Source organism: Armigeres subalbatus, chromosome 2, assembly GCF_024139115.2.
Source record: "Armigeres subalbatus isolate Guangzhou_Male chromosome 2, GZ_Asu_2, whole genome shotgun sequence".
Taxonomy (NCBI): Eukaryota; Metazoa; Arthropoda; class Insecta; order Diptera; family Culicidae; genus Armigeres; species Armigeres subalbatus.
In genome coordinates this window covers 229078351-229097522 of record NC_085140.1, presented here as the reverse complement: position 1 = coordinate 229097522, position 19172 = coordinate 229078351, and the positions used below count along the sequence as shown (strand labels likewise).

At 37.8% G+C, this 19172-nt stretch overlaps 2 protein-coding genes across 10 annotated transcripts in view; one reads left to right on the top strand and one right to left on the bottom strand.

The window, feature by feature from the left end:
* The window catches only part of LOC134211844 (alpha-1,3-mannosyl-glycoprotein 4-beta-N-acetylglucosaminyltransferase B), a 104827-nt gene that overhangs the window by 18090 nt on the left and 67565 nt on the right, over positions 1-19172 (top strand). The gene's annotated exons all lie outside the window — the stretch shown is intronic.
* LOC134211842 (probable 3',5'-cyclic phosphodiesterase pde-5) overlaps positions 1-19172 on the bottom strand; it is a 63205-nt gene that overhangs the window by 16695 nt on the left and 27338 nt on the right. For 3 of the 9 annotated variants that reach the window (XM_062689147.1, XM_062689149.1, XM_062689148.1), the window contains exons 2-5: positions 12201-12305; positions 8470-9044; positions 7670-8369; positions 7217-7611 (exon numbers count right to left, since the gene is read on the bottom strand). In XM_062689147.1, coding sequence (XP_062545131.1) covers positions 7217-7611; positions 7670-8369; positions 8470-9044; positions 12201-12258 — 1728 coding nt within the window. In that variant the 5' untranslated portion in view covers positions 12259-12305. Of the gene's footprint in view, positions 1-7216; positions 7612-7669; positions 8370-8469; positions 9045-12200; positions 12481-19172 lie in introns of all 9 variants that reach the window. The other 6 variants (XM_062689144.1, XM_062689146.1, XM_062689142.1 and 3 more) reach the window with 4 other exon arrangements.

The following is a 19172-nucleotide window of genomic DNA, read 5'->3' as shown; positions in this document are numbered from 1 at the left end:
TGTAAAACAAGTTGAAATGCATCATCAGAACCGGTGCCCCCCGCAATTGGGGCTTATTAAAGAAAAAATTATCATTATTATGTGAACGGAACACAAAAATATGTAAGTCATTTTAAGCGTGTAAGTGAGAGATTTACTCATTCTCCTTTGGATTCAAACCCTGCACGCTTAAAATGACTTACATATTTTTGTGTTCCGTTCACACAAAACGGGCCTCTCCTGGAACAACTCATATTATGAGTAACTACGATGTTACTCATTTTTGTGTAACCGATGGCCGATGATTTTCGGTGAGTTCATTTTACACAGCGAGAGAGCAGTCGGAAATCGAACCTAACCTCAATTGTATGTTTTCAAATTAATGTTTAAGTAAGCCAACTTTTCCATACTAATTCGGAGGCTTCTCCAATCGTTTTGATCAACAAAACAAAGTGCGATGATTGTATTCGCACTTTTTTTTTGTTTCGCCATCAAAACAAAAGGAAAAACCTCCGAAAAAGTAGGATTTCTTGCAGCACATTCTGCACACGTTCGCCATCATAGCGACCCGAAGGGACTTTGACAGTTCGAGGCAAACTCACTTACACATATCATGCACATGTGAGACAGTACACAGCGACTGCTTATGTTTCACACACAATTTTCACTCATAGTGAGAGTTGGCCAAGGCGTCGCCGGGATGTGTGAAAGCTATTCATGCGATGTGTACTTGACTTTAAGCGTGTGGTCATATGTATAAAATTTGAGAGTTACCGGACTATGCACATTGAGTTTGTATGCCCATCCCATAAATTGCTTTCCTGTGCAATTGCAATTGCTGTGGCCAATCATGGAGTTTTTTTTTCTTCCTAAACAATGGAGGGGGAATCTGCTCAACAGACATCTTGGGTTGACCAGGAAGTGCGGGGTTAGGGATCACCGAGGGAGGCAGGACTACATCCCCGACCCGCTAAACCGTTTCCATTGCCGCCAAGCCCATAGTCCCTTCGGTACAACCAGAAAGTAATGCTTCAAAGGGGGCCAGTGCACAACGCACCCTCGAGGTTAGCTGCGTGTCCTTGCAGCACCGAACATCGTAACTCGCTTTTTAGAAGAACACCATGGTATCGTGCCAGCGCGTTGCCGGCTTTCCAGGTGGCCTTACCACGCCCTATGTCCTCGGAAGGTGGGAAGGGTCGACTTCGCGCCTGCTTCCCTCTGCACGACTGGTATCAAGAATGATGATGCCGCGTGCACCCCAAATTGACCTTTCTGCGATAGGGCCTATTCGCCAGCACACAGAGGGACTTGCCGACGCGAGGCCTACGCCTGCCCCAGCCTTGACGAGGACCCCTTTCCGTCCTCGGGCTCGGAACCCGCCCGGTTGACCGACGCCGCGAAAGCGACGATACCATGTTGTTCTTCGCGCGGCCACTTGTTCGATAAAAGGATCGAGTTCGACCATCCAATCCGCAGCGTCGGCAGAGATTGCTTCTGTCAACGCCTTTGCAGTCCCATTGCTTGTGCCCCGGTTTCAGGCACTTGAAGCAAACTTCGGGTTGCTCGTATATGCACACAGGGCATACCGACCACCCCACCTTGACGCTCCCTAACTTGACTACCTTGAAGGCGTCCGCTGCAGATAGCCGAACCAATCAATCATGGAGTAGCAACTACGAAAAGTATGGTCATCATGCTCATGGTTATTGCTCATCATCTTCTTCTTCTTATTGGCATTACATCCCCACACTGGGACAGAGCCGCCTCGCAGCTTAGTGTTCATTAAGCACTACCGCAGTTATTAACTGCGAGGTTATCATTTTTGCATTCGTATATCATGAGGCTAGCACGATGATACTTTTATGCCCAGGGAAGTCGAGACAATTTCCAATCCGAAAATTGCCTAGACCGACACCGGGAATCGAACCCAGCCACCCTCAGCATGGTCTTGCTTTGAAGCCACGCGTCTTACCGCACGGCTAAGTTACTGCTCATACTCATGCTCATTTCCGAATTATATACAACAAAACTGAAGAAATTCAAAAGTTATCAAAAGTATCTGACTTTTTGGTTTCTATAGTTCGTAACTTTCTTAACATTGGAAGTCAAAAGTAGCAAAACTTTTCATTTTTATTCTGAGCATACTTACTAGGGTGGTTCAAAAAATCGATTTTGCTCCACAGTGCTCATCTGATCCTTTACCATGTTCTGAGTGTCCTCTGAAAATTTGAGCTCATTTGGATTAAAACTGATTTAGCACAAGCCGTTGCAAGTTTGCATGCAAATTAGTATGGGGAAATTTATTTTTTCATTATACTGTTAATGACGCTTCCCCATCAAGCGCATGCTAAAAGAAAACCTACATAGCTAAAAGGAATACTCAACAGCTTTCACTCAGTGAAAACCGCGTCTTAATTAATCGTTCCAATAATTAGTAATCGAATTGGTTGTATGACAAATGCCAGAAAGTCATTTGCCAGAAGGCCTTTTGCCAGAATCAATTTGCCAGAATGGACCATTCCCCAGAAAGACGTTTGCCAGAATGCACCATTCCCCAGAAAGCCATTCGCCAGAATGTACCATTCCCCAGAATGCACCATTCCCCAGAATGCACCATTCCCCAGAATTGGTTGTCACCTATTTGCCATGCGCGCGTTTGCCAAGTATGCACAATAATTCTTAACGCCATAAACTTTAGGCATAACTATGAACAGCGTTAAAAGAGAGGGTCATTTGGCATAAGGGACATTTTTTATAATTTTGCTTTGTTATAGTTGTATAGTTGTTTTCTACTGAGGAATAAAACACCGCACCGGTTGATAATAGAATTGAAAATAGCTAATCTGTACATAAGACGTATCCATACATAAGCCAAGCATAACAGCTTGCCTGGATTAAGGCAAAAATGGCTGATGTGATCATTTCTTTCAAATAGGTGTTTGCCCGGATTAAGGCAATGATGTGGTGGGTATGATCCCTTCTTTCAAAATAGGTGCTTAGCCGGATTAACGCAATGGTTGGTGTAATTCCTTCTTTAAAAGTAGGCGCTTGCCCGGATTATGGCAATGGTGAATGTAATCCCTTCTTTAAAAGCAGGCGCTTGTAGCGATTAAGGCAACGGTTGATGTGAACCCTTCACACTTAAATCATTTCACAGATTTCGGTGAATTTTGCTTCAATTCACCGAAATCTCAACAGCAGATTTGTTCGGTAATTATTTCACCGATTATCTGCGGTATTTTCCTTTGTTCAACTGTCAAAACCACCAAAAAATCTGTAAAATTTTTACCGAACAGTACTGCTGTTGAGATTTCGGTGAAATTTCACAGAAATCTGCGATTTACTTTAAGTGTGTTCTTTAAAAATAGGCGATTACAACAATGGTGGATATGATCCCTTCTTCAAAAGAAGGCGCTTTTCCGGATAAGGGTAATTGTGCATGTAATTCATTCTTTAAAAGAAGGCGCTTGCTCGGATTAAGGCAATGGTGGATGTGGTCCCTTTTTTAAAAGTAGGCGTTTGCCTCAAATTAAGCAATGGCGGATGTGATTCCTTCTTTAAAAGTGGGCGCTTGTCCAAATTAAAGCAAAAGTGGTTGTGATCCCTTCTTTGAAAACAAGCGTTTGTCAGAAATGAAGCAATGGTGGATATGTTCCATTTCTTAAAAAAAGGTGCTTGCTCCGATTAAGGCAAGGATAGATGTTATCTCGGTGTCCTCCTTAGCCTAGCGATAAGATGCGCGGCTGTAAAACAAGACCATGCTGAGGGTGACTGGGTTCGATTGCCCGGTGCCGGTCTAGGCAATTTTCTTTTTGGAAATTGTCTGGACTTTCCTGGGCATTTTTTTTTCTTGTTGGGTACATTTTCCACTGCGACCAGTTGGTTGATCTATTGTGGCATAATATATCCTGGGCATAAAAGTATCATCGTGTTAGCCTCATGATATACGAATGCAAAAATGGTAGCTTGACTTAGAAACCTCACGGTTAATAACTGTGGAAGTACTAAATGAACACTAAGCTGCGAGGCGGCTATGTCCCAGTGGGGATGTAATGCCAATAAAGAAGAAGATGTTATCCCTTCTTTAAATGCAGGTGGTTGTCCGTGTCCGTGTTTGAATATATCAATTGTGGATATGATTCCTTCTTTAGAAATAGACATTTTGCCTAGACTTGTAGATATAACTTCTTCAATGAAAGCAAATGGCGTCTAGTATGACTTAAAATGATATTATCCAATTGTAGATATGATTTAATTTTGAAATAAAATCTGCGTCTGGAATGAGACGAAGAAATATGAGATCCATTCGTAAACAGTTTGTTTGGTATTAGACAAATATGATTTTTTTTGATAAATAGTATCCATCTTTCTGAAAATTGTCTAATATGTTAAATAATCCCTTTTATAAAAATTAGTTACCCCACAAATCCCTTTATTATTAAATAATGCCAAATCCACCAAATAATGGAAAATCACCTTCTTTATATATTTTTTTTTCTATTCTTTATCAATAATAATTGGAATTTCCAGTTTTACTATTTCTGGGGAATGGTACATTCTGGCAAATTACATTCTGGCAAATGGTCTATTCTGGGGAATGGCTTTCTGGCATATGGTTCATTCTGGCAAATGGGTTTCTGGCAAAAATCATTCTGGCAAATGGTTTTCTGGCAAATGTCATACAATCATCGAATTTAATCTATACCGTGGTTTTCTGGAGCTAATTGCATAACTCATCAACAGGCAACATTGCTGCTCGTGGCGCGAAAGATAGCACACACAAATTCAGGCTACTATGTTGCACTGCACATTTCAGTGATGCCCTCGAAGAAGTTTAACGATCATGACTAAAGATTCGCAACCTGTCTTAAAATCGATTACTAATTATTGGGACGATTAATCAACATGCGATTTTCGTTGGGTGAAAGCTGTTGAGTATCCCTTTTAGCTATGTAGGTTTTCTTTTGAACTGCGCTTAATGGGGAAACGTCATTAACAGTATAATGAAAAAATAAATTTCCCCATACTAATTTGCATGCAAACTTGAAACGGCTTGTGCTAAACCAGTTTTAATCCAAATGAGCTCAAATTTTCAGAGGACACTCAGAACATGGTAAAGGATCAGATGAGCACTGTGGAGCAAAATCGATTTTTTGAACCACCCTAATACTTACTCTACACACATATTAGGAAATCAATGTTTGCCTCTTGTACTATTATTCGGACGAAATCTAATGGAAATTCCCTGCGTAAATTATGTAAACGGTTGAGATACAATAAAACTCAGAAATACAATAAAACACACTCATTTCGGGTTCAAATGACAGACAAGGCAGTTGAGAATTTCAAATTTGGACCGCTCAGGTATCTAAAGTTTGTTTTTGGATATCAAATAGGGGCCGTATACTTATCAAATGGACTTGGTTGTCATGTTCTAGCAATCGCTAGAACTGGGAAAGTGCTGCCATACCGTTTCCATCTTCTATCCTATACCTGTATATTAGGGTGGCTCAAAAAACACTTTTTCAAATTTTTTGATGGGCCGCCCTCTTATTCGGTTCTATTTGATGCCCTGATGCTCTGGACAAAATTTCAGCCAAATCGGTCAGCGTTTGGGCGGTGCTAAACTCGTTGGAAGTTTATATGGAAAAATGTATGCAGAAATATCCAAAAACAGTGATTTGCAGTTGGACGGTACAATTTACGATCAAGAACCATGATACTCATTCAGTTTTTGTAGAATTAAATACAGAATGTTATGCTGAAAACCGCGAGAAGATTAGAGTTTTTTAGGCAAAGATATTAGCATTTTACTGGAGTGTTGTAGGGGTGAATTTATTTCTTTTCAAAGGTAAAAGAAACGAAATTTGCTCAAACCCCACTTCAGAGAAATGCTAATAACTTAGCCGGACAAACTCTAATCTTCTCGCGGTTTTCTGCATAGCATTCTGTATTAAATTCTTCAAGATCTGAGTGAGTATCATAGTTCTTTATCGTAAGTTGTGCCGTCCAACTGCAATTCCCTGTTTTGGGATGTTTCTGCATACATTTTTGCATATAAACTTCCAACGAGTTTAGCACTGCCCAAACGTTGACCGATTTGGCTGAAATTTTGTCCAGAGCATCAGGGCATCAAATAGAACCGAATAAGAGGGCGGCCCATCAAAAAAATTGAAAAAAGTTTTTCTCATACTAATATGAGCCACCCTACTGTATATATGACTAGTTCTAGCAGGTAACTGTTAGAATTCTAAATGAGCGGAAAAGCACGTTTCGGCACCCACTTTAGAGCTCTCGGGCTGTACGCATTAATATTGGAGTTCAAATCCCAGGCTTACATCCATTGGTTTTCTGTGCAATTGAGATTGCTCTGGTCAGTCACGGAGTAGAAACTACGAAGTGCACGTAGAGGCCGTACACTTATTACGTAAGGGATTTTTCTTTGTTTTCAACCCCTCTCCACCCATGAGAGATTTTTCCCATACAAATTATTTTTCTTTTATATAGAACATCTAAAAATATAGACCTATAAGTGCATACGTAATAAGTGTACGGTTCCAAAGTAGAAAGTGTTGATCACAGCGATAAGGAATTACGTGGACATACATGGGGGGGAGGGAGTTTGAAAAAAAAACACAATAAACCATATGAGGGGAAGGGGGGTTGAATGCCACGTGTTTTTGCCTGTCTCGTACAACAAAATTGTGCGGAAAGGCTATCATTCCACTCCAAAATCAAACTATTTATAGAAGTCTCGGAGACCCATGATGTTATATACCAGTCGTCTTAGCTCGACGAGCTGAACAAATGTCTGTCTGTCCGTGTGTATGTGTGTGTGTGCACACGAAAACCGAAAACATTAGCCACTTTTTCATATAGTAATTCTTAATCGATTTTCTCTTAACCGAACTGTGAACTAACATGAACTTCTTTCTTATGAATTTCCATTGGTTATTATGCTGAATTATCGTTTCATGCTAAAACTTTTACAGTTCCTTTTGGGCGTCAAAAGTTTTAATTTTCTTTTGCATTTATACATACAAATTTAGTCCACCTTAATACAAAAGCATGGATAAGTACAAGGATAATTTTCTATTATCATCAGACATATATTTTATTATTTGTTATTTTGTCTTTCGTGAATGTAATTTGGCGCTGATTGGAATAAAGGGCACAGCACGGTACAGAAAAACAACGTTTGACGTTTGATAACAAATCTATTCTGAATAAAACTTACCTCGTTAGGGCGAAACACATGTGGACAATTTTTGATAATGCTGTACATTGTGTTGGCCACTGAGAACCCATGAGTCCAGTTGTGGTACGGGACACGCCTGTAGTTCTTTTTCACCGTCAGAGTGAATCTAATCAGACTAGTTTTGTCGAATCTGCTCAGGCCGAATAGATCTTTGAACATGAACACACTATAAATCGCCTTCTGGAAATCATCTATTACAAAAGGACTGAAGTCGTAGCTATCTATTCCGGGTATGTTTTGTGGAATGCCTTCCTCGAGACACTTTTCCACTTCCTTTTCGGAGCACGTGTTGTGATAACTCAATACTTCTAAAGCTACGCGATATTTTTGTTCAGATCTTCGTATTTTGTCATATAGTTTGGCGTGATGAAGAGCTGTAAAATGAATAGTCAATGTATTGATTAATTATTAATTCAGAAATATATGACTTGCCTAGACCACAATATACAGCAAACATTTCAAATGCTTCTTCATCTTCCTGGTTGAAACATCCGGATCGTTTATTCACCATTTGTACCACACCAATGATATTACCACGTATAAAGATTGGCATACATAAGATAGATTCCGTTTTGTATCCGGTTAATTGATCGATCGATCTGTTGAATCGGGTATCTGCATAAGCGTCGACTATATTCAATATTTCTCCGGTCATTGCGACTTGACCTGCAATACCGGTTCCTAGTGGAAATCTTATTTCCTTCGGGGCTATATTGAGTTCGTTTTCGTTTCCATTCTTTGCAGTCTTTTCGTCACAGCCTATATCGAATATTGTAGCGTACAATTCTTTACTTTTAGAATCTACAAGGAACAGTGAGGCGCGATCTGCATCCACAAGACGTTGAGCAAAATTCATTACTTTCGACACTAGCATATCCATGCTAACCATGTCTTGAAATATGGACTTGACTACAGCCAGAAGGAAATCGTTTAGTTTTCGCTGTTTAAGTCCTACTAGATTGAGATGTGCGTAATGTATGGCGATTCCTCCCCAAACTAAGTAACTGCATCCAATTTCTTCATCCTCTTCATAAAATGATGACCCACAGTCACGTCGCCATAATTCAAGAACGGCTACTAGAGACCCATCTGGATACACGATAGGTTGACACATCACATGCGCCATTTCGCTCTGAAATATAAAATACACCAGATATTGGAATTAGTTGCCATGCTTTTTGATCTAAGGGTGGTGTTGTGTAACATTGATCTATAAAACACTTTTTAGCTACCTTATCTAGAACATCTCGGTCAAAACGTGTGTCTTCATCTCCTTTGGAGAATCGGATTGGTTCTCTCGTTCTTGCAACGTAGTTAGGTATCGCTGCATCAGATTTGATCCTAAGTGGTTTGGGATCTCCATTCTCGTCAATGAAGCTGTTACTGAGGCAAAGGTGCAGTCCGTCAGTATCCGTTGCATCAGTTGTGTATAGGCGAAATCCATCGGCGTTCACTGCAGAACATATGCACGATGCCAGCTCCCAGAGTACATGCATTTTTGTAGGCCGTAACTGTAGTGAATGTATCAGATCCTGTAGCATCTGCCGTTTATCGGCATGCACGCAAAATTTCCAACGACTGAGGCTTGTTTTTCTGCCATTTTTACTGACAGGTTGAGTTACTTTTCTAGACCTCTGGGTTTTTCGTATCATCCACCTTTCCAACTGTTCTAGTTGGATTACATCCATTATAAACGTATCTAGGAACTCAGGATTACATTGCAAATAGTTGGCCACTTGATAGGATGAGAGTTCTTTATCGTCACTGTTAACATCGTTGCGATTGTTGTGATCTTCACTGTGGGGACCTGTAAGGTACGAATGCTGATGTAAGTTCAATCTCTTTATAGGAAATTCAGGAGAATGCCAATGAAAAGGTTTTATTTTAAATTAAAAATTCTGTTGATGGTGCAGTTTTTCATGTGTTTTAAAATTTGATCTGGAAGGAACATCAGAAAGGTCTGAAATAGTAACCAAAAGATGTGCATATTTTTGACCGTGGATAATATTCCAGTGAGCAGGGTTGGTTTGCTTGGAGGAGTATTCAAGAGAACGTCTGAAGACTTCTCTTTATTCTCTTAAATCGTGCAGTTATTCACTTTCTCTTTGTATGGAAGAGCGTGCGTCATCCCCACTCATCATCAAACCAACCCGCAAAGGCTCTTGAGTGTGAATCAATACAATTATCTTTACTGGTAAGATCTCTATTCTCTACACATTTTAATAGAAAGTGTGAGAAATGATCAACCCTGCCAGTGAGCAACACCTCTGCAAGCTGGTGTAGTGATGAAATCAGCTTTTCACACTTAGAATTTGAAATTTTACGATTGCTGAGAATCCAATAGCTCGGATCTAGGCAAAGATTTCGACAAATCTCAGTAAAATTTTTAACGAGATTTCGGTAAACTTTACAGAGTCATTGGTAATCGTTACCGAGATCTCGGTAAAATGTCAACTTTGCCGAATTGCGGTAAAATTTTGACGATATTTCGGTTAAAGAATAACTGAGTAAACAAAATTAGCGAGATCTCGGCTGTTGGAATCTCGGCGAAAATTTTGCTGAGGTCGGCAAAATAATTTAAGTGTGTAGTTCCCGAAAAATGTTCGATGTGCGGTGTGGTGTCAGAGTTCTCGCACACGTCAAATGTCTAAATTAAAACTAATGATACTGATGACCAAAGTAGACTTCATTTTTGTAACTGAAACATGGTAGAATAATAGGGATAATAGTAACATAACAAACATCGATGATTACAATATAATAAGAAATGAGTGGAGGCGTTTTGATTTAGGGTTAAAAATGGTTTAATTTCAATGTGCAAGAATTGTCTAAGTGGCTGTCCATATACCACGAGGACAATTTGGGGGGTGGGGTATATCGACTGTCCACGATTCATACAAATTTTTGAAATTTTTGATGAAGAATTGTCTACTCTGGGGGAGGGGGTATCTAAAACTGACCAAAGCCTGTCCAGCATTTCCTCAGTTTTTAACTTTTAATTAAGCTTTTCTATGCCCGTCATCACATGAGTATGTACCTTGTGTGGCAAGTACAGGGGTTAGACAAATAGGTTGAGATAAAAGATATTTTAGTTACCAGACAAAGATTGTCGCTGTCGTCGCCAGTGTTGTGCTGAATCATTTTCAGACGATAATGATTGCAATTTTCATGTGAAAACTTTTCACGCGAAAACAGTAGGCGAGTTGTCGCCGGCAACAACTTCTCAAATGTTGTACTCAAACGATAATAAACACAGAATTTTCATTTATGCATTAACTTTTACTAATATCAGCTAATTGTCAATAGTCCCGTTATATCTTCTTTTTGGCGTTATGGTTTCATGGTAGTAAGGAAAAAGAGTTCAAAATGTAACGGTAAATGGCTCAAATCAAGATACGATTTTCAAACGATTCTCAATCGCCGGCGAGTTTTTATCACTTGATAATTTAAAAATAAGATCGCGGGTGAGTGTTGATCACCCTCGATTTTTTGAAAATTTGATTTTTCCCATCCCTCGTCGCTGTCCGGAACATCTTTTGCTGGCGAGGATAGGGGATATAAATGTCAATGAAGGAAAAATACATACGTTTTGACAGTTAGGTACCACACATGTTTCGGACAGCAGAACAAAGGGAACCGAAGCGACAATCTCTATCTGGTAACTAAAATATCTTTTGTTGAGATAGGCAAAATTTAGTCGAAATTAGTATCAGCATCAACTTTGCAAAGAATAATCCGATTTTGATAAAACCGGGACCATCGGGCACTCTTCTAGTATTGAACCATGCATTTATGGGTGTCAAATTTCATGTTTTTGCAGGATGATGAATATAGTATCTATATTAACGATACATTTTGAGGACTTTAAGACTCACTGGCCAATTTGTAACAGGTTCCGGGTGTTCTGCGAAAGTAACATCTGTTCAAGGTTAATGGTCATTGCATTGTATATATTATTATTACATCATTTTGAATTTGACATGAGTGGAGTTCGTAATTGAACATGTTACGTATCGGACGCTCGGTACATTTTGCCGAGCTGAGTTGATTGGCATATATGACTTGGGTCTCCAAGCCTCAAATAAAAAGTCGATTTTCAAGAGATTTTAATATTCTTTGGGTGTGAGAATGGTAAAAAGAAAAATTGCTGGGAAACTTCAAATTTTCAATTAAAAATACAATCACAAAGAGTGTTGATTTAACTTGCTACCGTTCTCTTGATAGCAAGTTAAATCAAATTCAATCAGATATAAAATACTGTGATATGATGGAATAATTTGTTAAGGAGAAATGGTGGAACGATTTGTTAAGGTATAGCATGCTCGTATTTCATAGATATCTCCGAAACCCAATGTCCGACTGTAGAATTTTTTGATGATTTCATACTATAGCTTTTATACGCTCAAAAGAGTTGAAATCGGTTTACAAACGGCTGAGAAATATGTAGATGTGACAAAATATTTTTCAGTTCTCTTAAATGTTGCTTCATGTTCGTATTTCACAGATATCTCTGAAACCAAATGTCCGATAGCAAACAAATTTCAACGCGTTCAATAGCAAAGCCATAGCTTTCGTTTGGAGATAAAATCTTCGTATATCATGAGGCTAACACGATGTTACTTTTATGCCCAGGGAAGTCGAGACAATTTCCAAACCGAAATTTACCTAGACCGGCACCGGGAATCGAACCCAGCCACCTTCAGTATGGTTTTGCTTTGTAGCCGCGCATCTTACCGCTAGGCTAAGGAGGGCCCCAAATATGTGTATGAAAATAAACGTGAATTAATCAAATAGATCTGGCTGTGTGTGTTCATTAAAAAAAAACAGTCTTATTGACTTGGCTACTATTACCCAACATATACCATAAAAAACTATATAATTGGATTTATAAATAAAATTTTCTCTTAAATCATTTATCATTAAATTAGCCAAACATTTTGTTTATGCCACAAAAAATACTTACGTCGACGATTTCTCCAGAGGCCAGCAAAACTTTCGGCTACCCTTGATAGAATTTCCATCGGTGCCAAATGCGTTTGAACTGCGTCACCTAACCTACTTTCACTGCCTTAATTGAGAGATCGGAAGCTTGTCTATCATCACAGTATTTTGTCACGCGACGCAACACCTCCGTCGTTCTTCTTTTGAGTAAAAATATTTACTAATAGTCCTGCCAGTTGCTCTAGTCTTTATTCCATGCGATCAGTTTATATAGCGGGAAGACGAGGACCCGGAAAAGCATGCTGTCGGTTGTGAAATATTCGATGCCGTCAATGTTATTGATGGTTGGCGTGCACGTGACCCTACTAACGTTAACTTAATCGTTTCTACTGATATAAAAGCAATCCCACTAATTGCGTTTTAGAAATATTTTAAATATAATATTTACTTGTTAAATATAGCTGCGATCGTTAACATTTTGTTACTTTTTTGTTGTTGGGCTGCTTTTATTTCAAGAAATTAGGTCATTTGAAGGGAAACAAAATTGTGTTAAGGAAAATGTTAGATGGAAGAAGGTCGCTTATCCGCTGCTCTCCATCTCGCAATTTCGAAGACACACCCTGGGCGATGAGTTTTGTGTAGCGAACTGTAAATGCAGCTCGATGCTTGCATACTTTATGTTGAGAAGCATTTCAAACCCTTGAACGTTTTCGTACCAAAGAAATTTCTAGGATTCTAAGGGCTCATTCACCAATTTCATAACGCAAAAAAACACATATTTGAACCCCCACCCACTCCCATCTGTGACGCATAACGTCTTATTAAAATTTCACAAAAAAATGATAAATTGGTATTTTTAGTGAACTCTACTGTTTACTTATACTGTCAAATATGAAATTAACCAGCATTTTTTTTATTGTTTTATTATCATAAATGTTACCCGTAACAGAACTGAACAAACCCTCCCACCCCCTTACACAAAGCGTAACAATTTGTATCGCACCACCCACCCCTTAAGGCATTATGTAATTTGTGAATGAGCTTTAATTTAAGATTAAATGCGATTATGGTGAAATCGCCTAGCACCTTGCTCCTTAAAAATTGTGTAGGAGTTAAAAAAAATATCCAAAAATATTTAATAACGATCTATTTTGAAGTTATATCAATATATTGCCAAATTATCCAACAGTCAAGATTGTTTTACAAATTTTGCGAAAATTTCAAAAAAAAAAATTTCTATTGACCACATCAACTGTTATTCGTTAGTAACTTCCCAATAAACATTGAAAGCGATAATGAGCTTATTTAGTTAAAAATAGGCTTCTTCACCTAAAAAACTTTCACTTTTTTTTAACTTTCATTTTTTGTTAGATTGTGGTTAAATGAGGTAAAGCCTTTCTATATCAGGGTGTCTACTACCTGGAAAAACCTGGAAAATACCTGGAATTATCAGGGAAATCATGACATAATCAGGGAAAATTCAATACCCTGTCAATACTGTCAGATTGATTACTTATTTGATTACTTATTGATTGATTTCAATTCGAACTGATGGTTTTCTTCGGAACTCATGTAAACGGTGTTTTTTTGATAATTTACTAACTTTCCCCGTCAAATGCATCAACTTTTTGTATATAATATAAACACAGCGGACAGCAAGACGAATTGATTAGTGAGAAATCCAAACAAATCGGTCAATCCGTTCGTGAGTTATATTGCCTCAAAGTAAATGTAAACTCATTTTTATATATAGAAAGAATTATTATTAATATCTTTATTAATAAGGTTTTCGGCCCTGGGCCGGTTCACCTCGTGTATAGAAAGAAGAAGAAGATGTAGTAATGGATCGTTGTTGAAATCTAGGAATTTATTCGGGAAATTAATTAGGGATTGCTTTGTAAATTCTTTTGAGTGTTCCCTCGGAAATTCTTTAAGAATATATAAAAAATACTAAATTATTTAGGAAAAAGAATTTCCGTAGGAATTTCAAAATTAATTTCCGGACGATTTTTCGTATGGTTTCTTTAAGAAATTCCCGAAAGGGAACCTGAAGGGATTTTAAAAAAAGTGTAGAGTGATTTGTGAAGGATTTTTGCTAAAGGAATTCTTGAAAGAATAGCCGAAGGATTCCCGAATGGATTTTTTAAAGGAGTTTCTAAAGGTATTCTCGAAGTATTTCCAAAGAATTCTTAAAAGCAAAATATCCGGAAAAACTCCTCCAGGTGTTTTCTAAAGTTTTCCTCAAGATACTTCTTGAAAAAATCCCAATGAATTTGAGAAAAAAATATCCGAAGCATTTTACGAAGGTTTTTCCAGTAAAGCAGTAATAGAACGCTAGTGGCGCTGAAACCATTGAAATTATTCTGCCAAAATATGCTTCAATAAGCTTAATAGCCTATTCAGATCACGATTAGATTATTTATCGTAAAGAATATCGTGTTAAAGCGGAGAAATTAAATTTAATGTGTGGGGATGGCATCAGGTTGTTCTTTATCATGATATTTATGATCATAAATGGCGTAATCTAAATAGGCTATAACTTGGCCGTTTGACACTTATAGTACCGGTACCTTGGCTGCTAGGTCCAAGCAAACTAGATGTTGGTCACAAACTAGAACAAACTCAAGCGAACAGGTATAAGGACGATAGGCATGAGTACGTTAGGGATAAAGGATGTTAAGCATAAAATGCCCCAAAAACAGCCCGCGACATAAAGAAGGTATTTGCCTAACGTCCCTATGCCTAACGTCATGGACCCAGCAATCTCATATTTTTGCATCAACACATTTCCTGAAGGAGTTTTCGTAAGAAGTTCTGAAGGATTTCCTGAAGAAATTCCCAAACATAATTCCGGAACATTTCCTTATAAAGTTTTCTTAAGTTTCTTTAAAAAAACCCTGATTAATCCACCTAGCAGTGATGATGCCTTTCTCGTGCATTATAAAATATATTGAAAAAATCACATTAGAAAGGTCAAAAAAGCTCTTTGGGGGAATAGATCACATTTTTTCGATCATTTTTAATATTTTTGCCTTGCCACCATTCAAAAAAAATTGTTATTTGAATTTTCAACGGGGACCTTTGGGGAAAAACAATGATTTTTCAATAATTCCGAAAAGCAATGATCAGGCCCATTTCCAATAGCAAACAATTCCCCGCAACTTGTTGCGAGTAAATCGGATAATTCTAAGTTCTAAAAAGTGTGCCTACAAAATTTGTACACATACACAAAAAAACAGACGTCACCTCAGTTTGTCGAGCTGAGTCGATCGGTATATAACACTATGGGTCTCCGGGCCTTCTATCAAGTTTTTTTTAGCAATCATATAGCCTTTCGGTACAACTTTGTTGTACGAGAAAGGAAAAAATGCATATGTTACAAATATGCAATCGTGCGATAGTACAATGATTAGCGATAGTAAATACAATGATTAGCGCAACGGCGCGTTTTGAAAAATACATATGGTTTAAAATTCGATATGTTTCCAACTTTCCTGATTCCCACGTAGTGTTTTTTCACCAATGTAGTATTAAAGTTCAATAATACTAGTTGTATGTCATACATTGATTTTGCATCCCTTTGTGTAATAATTGTACAAGTACATTTGTGAAAATGAAACCAACAATTCACATAAATATAAATGAAAAAAGCCGCATAATATGGAAATAAAGAGGTGTATGAAATCACCCATATGCCCAAACTACATCATCATTCCACCCAAACCAACCAAACCACCCAAACCAAAAAGCAGTGGCTAACTGCACGCCTCTTCTTTCCTTCCAAAGCATGAAACAAAATGGCAGCAAACGTAACGAGCGCACGAGAAAGCATGTACGTAGGTATGCGATTTTTATTTCCAACGATGAAACTTTTACAGCTGTGTTTATGCGAGCGGATGAAGTCATCGGCTTCGGGTCTCTAGCGCGTGTGTGTTCGTCCATTAGTTTTCGTGTTCCACATTTGAAGCTTTGGAAAACTTTGCTTGAGAGGTTAGCATCATCAATAAAGCACGAAAGAAGCAACACAAACATTCATGCTGTCAGTTATATACACGGTGCGAAATTCATTCACCGCATGCAGAAATGCTACACCCTTCATTTGTTTTACTCAATATTGTGCGGTTACTTGCTAAGTTTTTTTTTTAAACTTTATAACACTTTAATTATTTTAATCTCCAGATTATGTTCAACACCGTACTTGCTAAATGAAAACGGTCGGTTAAAGTAGCTGTTCCTTAAATAGTTCGTTAAAGTAGTCGCTAGATTATTCGCTGTTGGTTTGAGCGAGACAGAGTATATGTCAAAAAAAAATTAACCAGCAATCTGCGGTGTATTGTTCGAAATGAACGTTTATCAGCAATGGACTTTCTGCTGTACTATAGATCTCGCATAATTTGTCAAAAGTACCTAAGTAACATTTTTTTCATGAATTAATTTGAGTACTGCAATCAACAGAACAACATGAAAGCTATTGATTGCAGTATTCAAATTAATTCATGAAAAAAAATGTTACTTACGTCCTTTTGAAAAGTTAAGCGAGAATTCATGAAAAAAATTTACTTAGGTCCTTTTGAAAAGTTAAGCGGGAAATGTAATAAAATGCGTAAAGCCAAAATAGAACTTTTTGGGAACTTGCAAGTGTTCTGATTGTTTAAGTTGACTTTTTGTAAATTTATTGGTCAATATTTAAGAAGTGCAGTTAAAAGAAAAGTGCATACTTCAAGACAAAATTTTCAAAACGACTTATCTGCTTTTTTAAACAAAGATTCAAACGACGATTTGACGAATCTGATAGCTCGCCCACGCAAACCAACACCCAGGATGGTGAAACGCCTGTCATCCGCGGTACAATGGCACTCTACCCAACATCGTTTTTGGTTCTTCTGTTTTTGGTACCCAGTTTCTGGGTGGTATACCCGAATTCAGCTGCTCATTGTGGGTAATTGGTTCGTACGCAGTTAGTGCTAATTGTCGGCAATTAACTTTCCCTGGCGAAAACTTGAAATTGGTTGAGGTATATCGAGCCTTTAGTGTTTGTATGGCTTTCTTATGTCGAAAAGAAGCCCGTTGATACTTCCGAATCTTTGTTATCATATGAAATCAGCGAAAATAAAACAAAAACATTGTACGCCATATTGAACGAATGGTGGGTAGGCGTATTAGTTTCCTCTTCAGTCCCCTGCCAACACCATCAACAGGTAGCGGAAACCTTCACCTACCAATTAATGGTGTTGGTTTGCGTGGGAGTTCTATCAGATTCGTCAAATCGTCGTTTGAATCTTTGTTTACAAAAGCAGATAAGTCATTTTGAAAATTTTGTCTTGACTTAGTTTTTTCAAATTTGATTCAGACTATAGATAGTGGAATATATAGATGAGCGAAGATAAATCCTCTGTCTCCAAACGAACTGTCAAACGTGTCTCCAAACGAGCATGACGTCACGATTTCAATGGAAACGTTAAGGGCTGTGACGTCATATGCGCGTGTGCACGGGCAAAAAAATCGACTCAGCCATGCTTTCGCTCATCTATAGATTCTACTATCTATAATTCAGACTATCTTTTGAAAAGGGTCAAACTTGTTTTTACTGATTCAAATGGATATAATCGAAAAACGACCCTTCCTACAAAAAAGTGTTGTATGGGTGACTATCGCAAAATCAGTCAAACTTTCTAATAAAACTTTTTGAAAAACTCAAAATTGAACCCTACACTAAAGAAAATCGATTTAAAAAATTAAAAGTCAATTTGCAAAAAAACGCTCTTTTCGATTTGGACGAAATTTTGTCTCAAGATAGGTGATTATGTTCCCTACCAACCGTCCATACATCGCAAGCTGGGCACTTTAAAGGGAAAAAAATTCTAACAAAAACTTTTTCTTGACGGAATTGATTTTTTCAGTGTCTTTAAGGGGTGGATTTAACATATGTATACATAATATACTCATATTAAGTATTCATGTACAGTCAGGCAGAGTACAATGTTTTGGTCGTAACTGGTCGCAACTAGAAATACTAGAATAAGAGATCGGCGAAGACGCCATCTTGGTTCCAATCGAACCGTCAAAAGTGGTTCCATTTCGACTTGTTTACTTTTTGCTTCCATAAGAAGCAAGCAAAAAGTTCAAGTGCTGCCAGTATCATTGTCATGATTTCATGCATTTTCATACGTTGCCATTTCGACAGTTTTTCACTACGCCGGTCTCTGGTTATAGGGTGGCTAGTCGCAACTAAAGAAGCTAATAATGGAATATAATATTTTTTTTGAAGATATAAACCCCTTCTTAATATTACTCTTAATTTAAAAACAAACTATATTTAGTGACTAAATTAGACAATGTATCATAAAAATAGATTTGCTTGGGGTTCTATAACGATGGCTTTCATTGGTTTAATTTCAGATGAAAATACACTGAAAATAATTCCGACAAGAAAAAGTTTTTGTTAGAAAAACTTTTTTCCTTAAGAGTGCCCAGCTTGCGATGTATGGACGGTTGGTAGGGAACATAATCACCTATCTTGAGACAAAATTTCATTTAAATAAAAAAGGGCGTTTTTTCGCAAATCGACTTTAAAATTTTTAAACTGATTTTTTTTAGTGTAGGGCTCAATTTGGATTGTTTCCGATATTTTCACTAGAAAGTTTGACTGATTTTGCGATGGTCACCCATACAACACTTTTTTGTGGGATGCGTCGTTTTTCTATTATATCCATTTGAAAATATTAGCAAAAATAATTCAGCTCTTTTCAAAGGATAGTCTAGATTAAATTTGGAAAAACATTTTTGTTTTCATTTCGGATCATCATTTCTTACTTATTCTTACTTTTCACTCCTCACTTCGCACTTCTCACGTCTCACTTTTCACTTCTCACTGCTCACATCGGCCCATTGGGGAAAGAAATGGCAGAAATGACGCTTAACTTTTAAAAAGAACATATGTCACCTTTTTTTCATGAATTAATTTGTGTACTGCAATCAAAAGCTATCATATTGG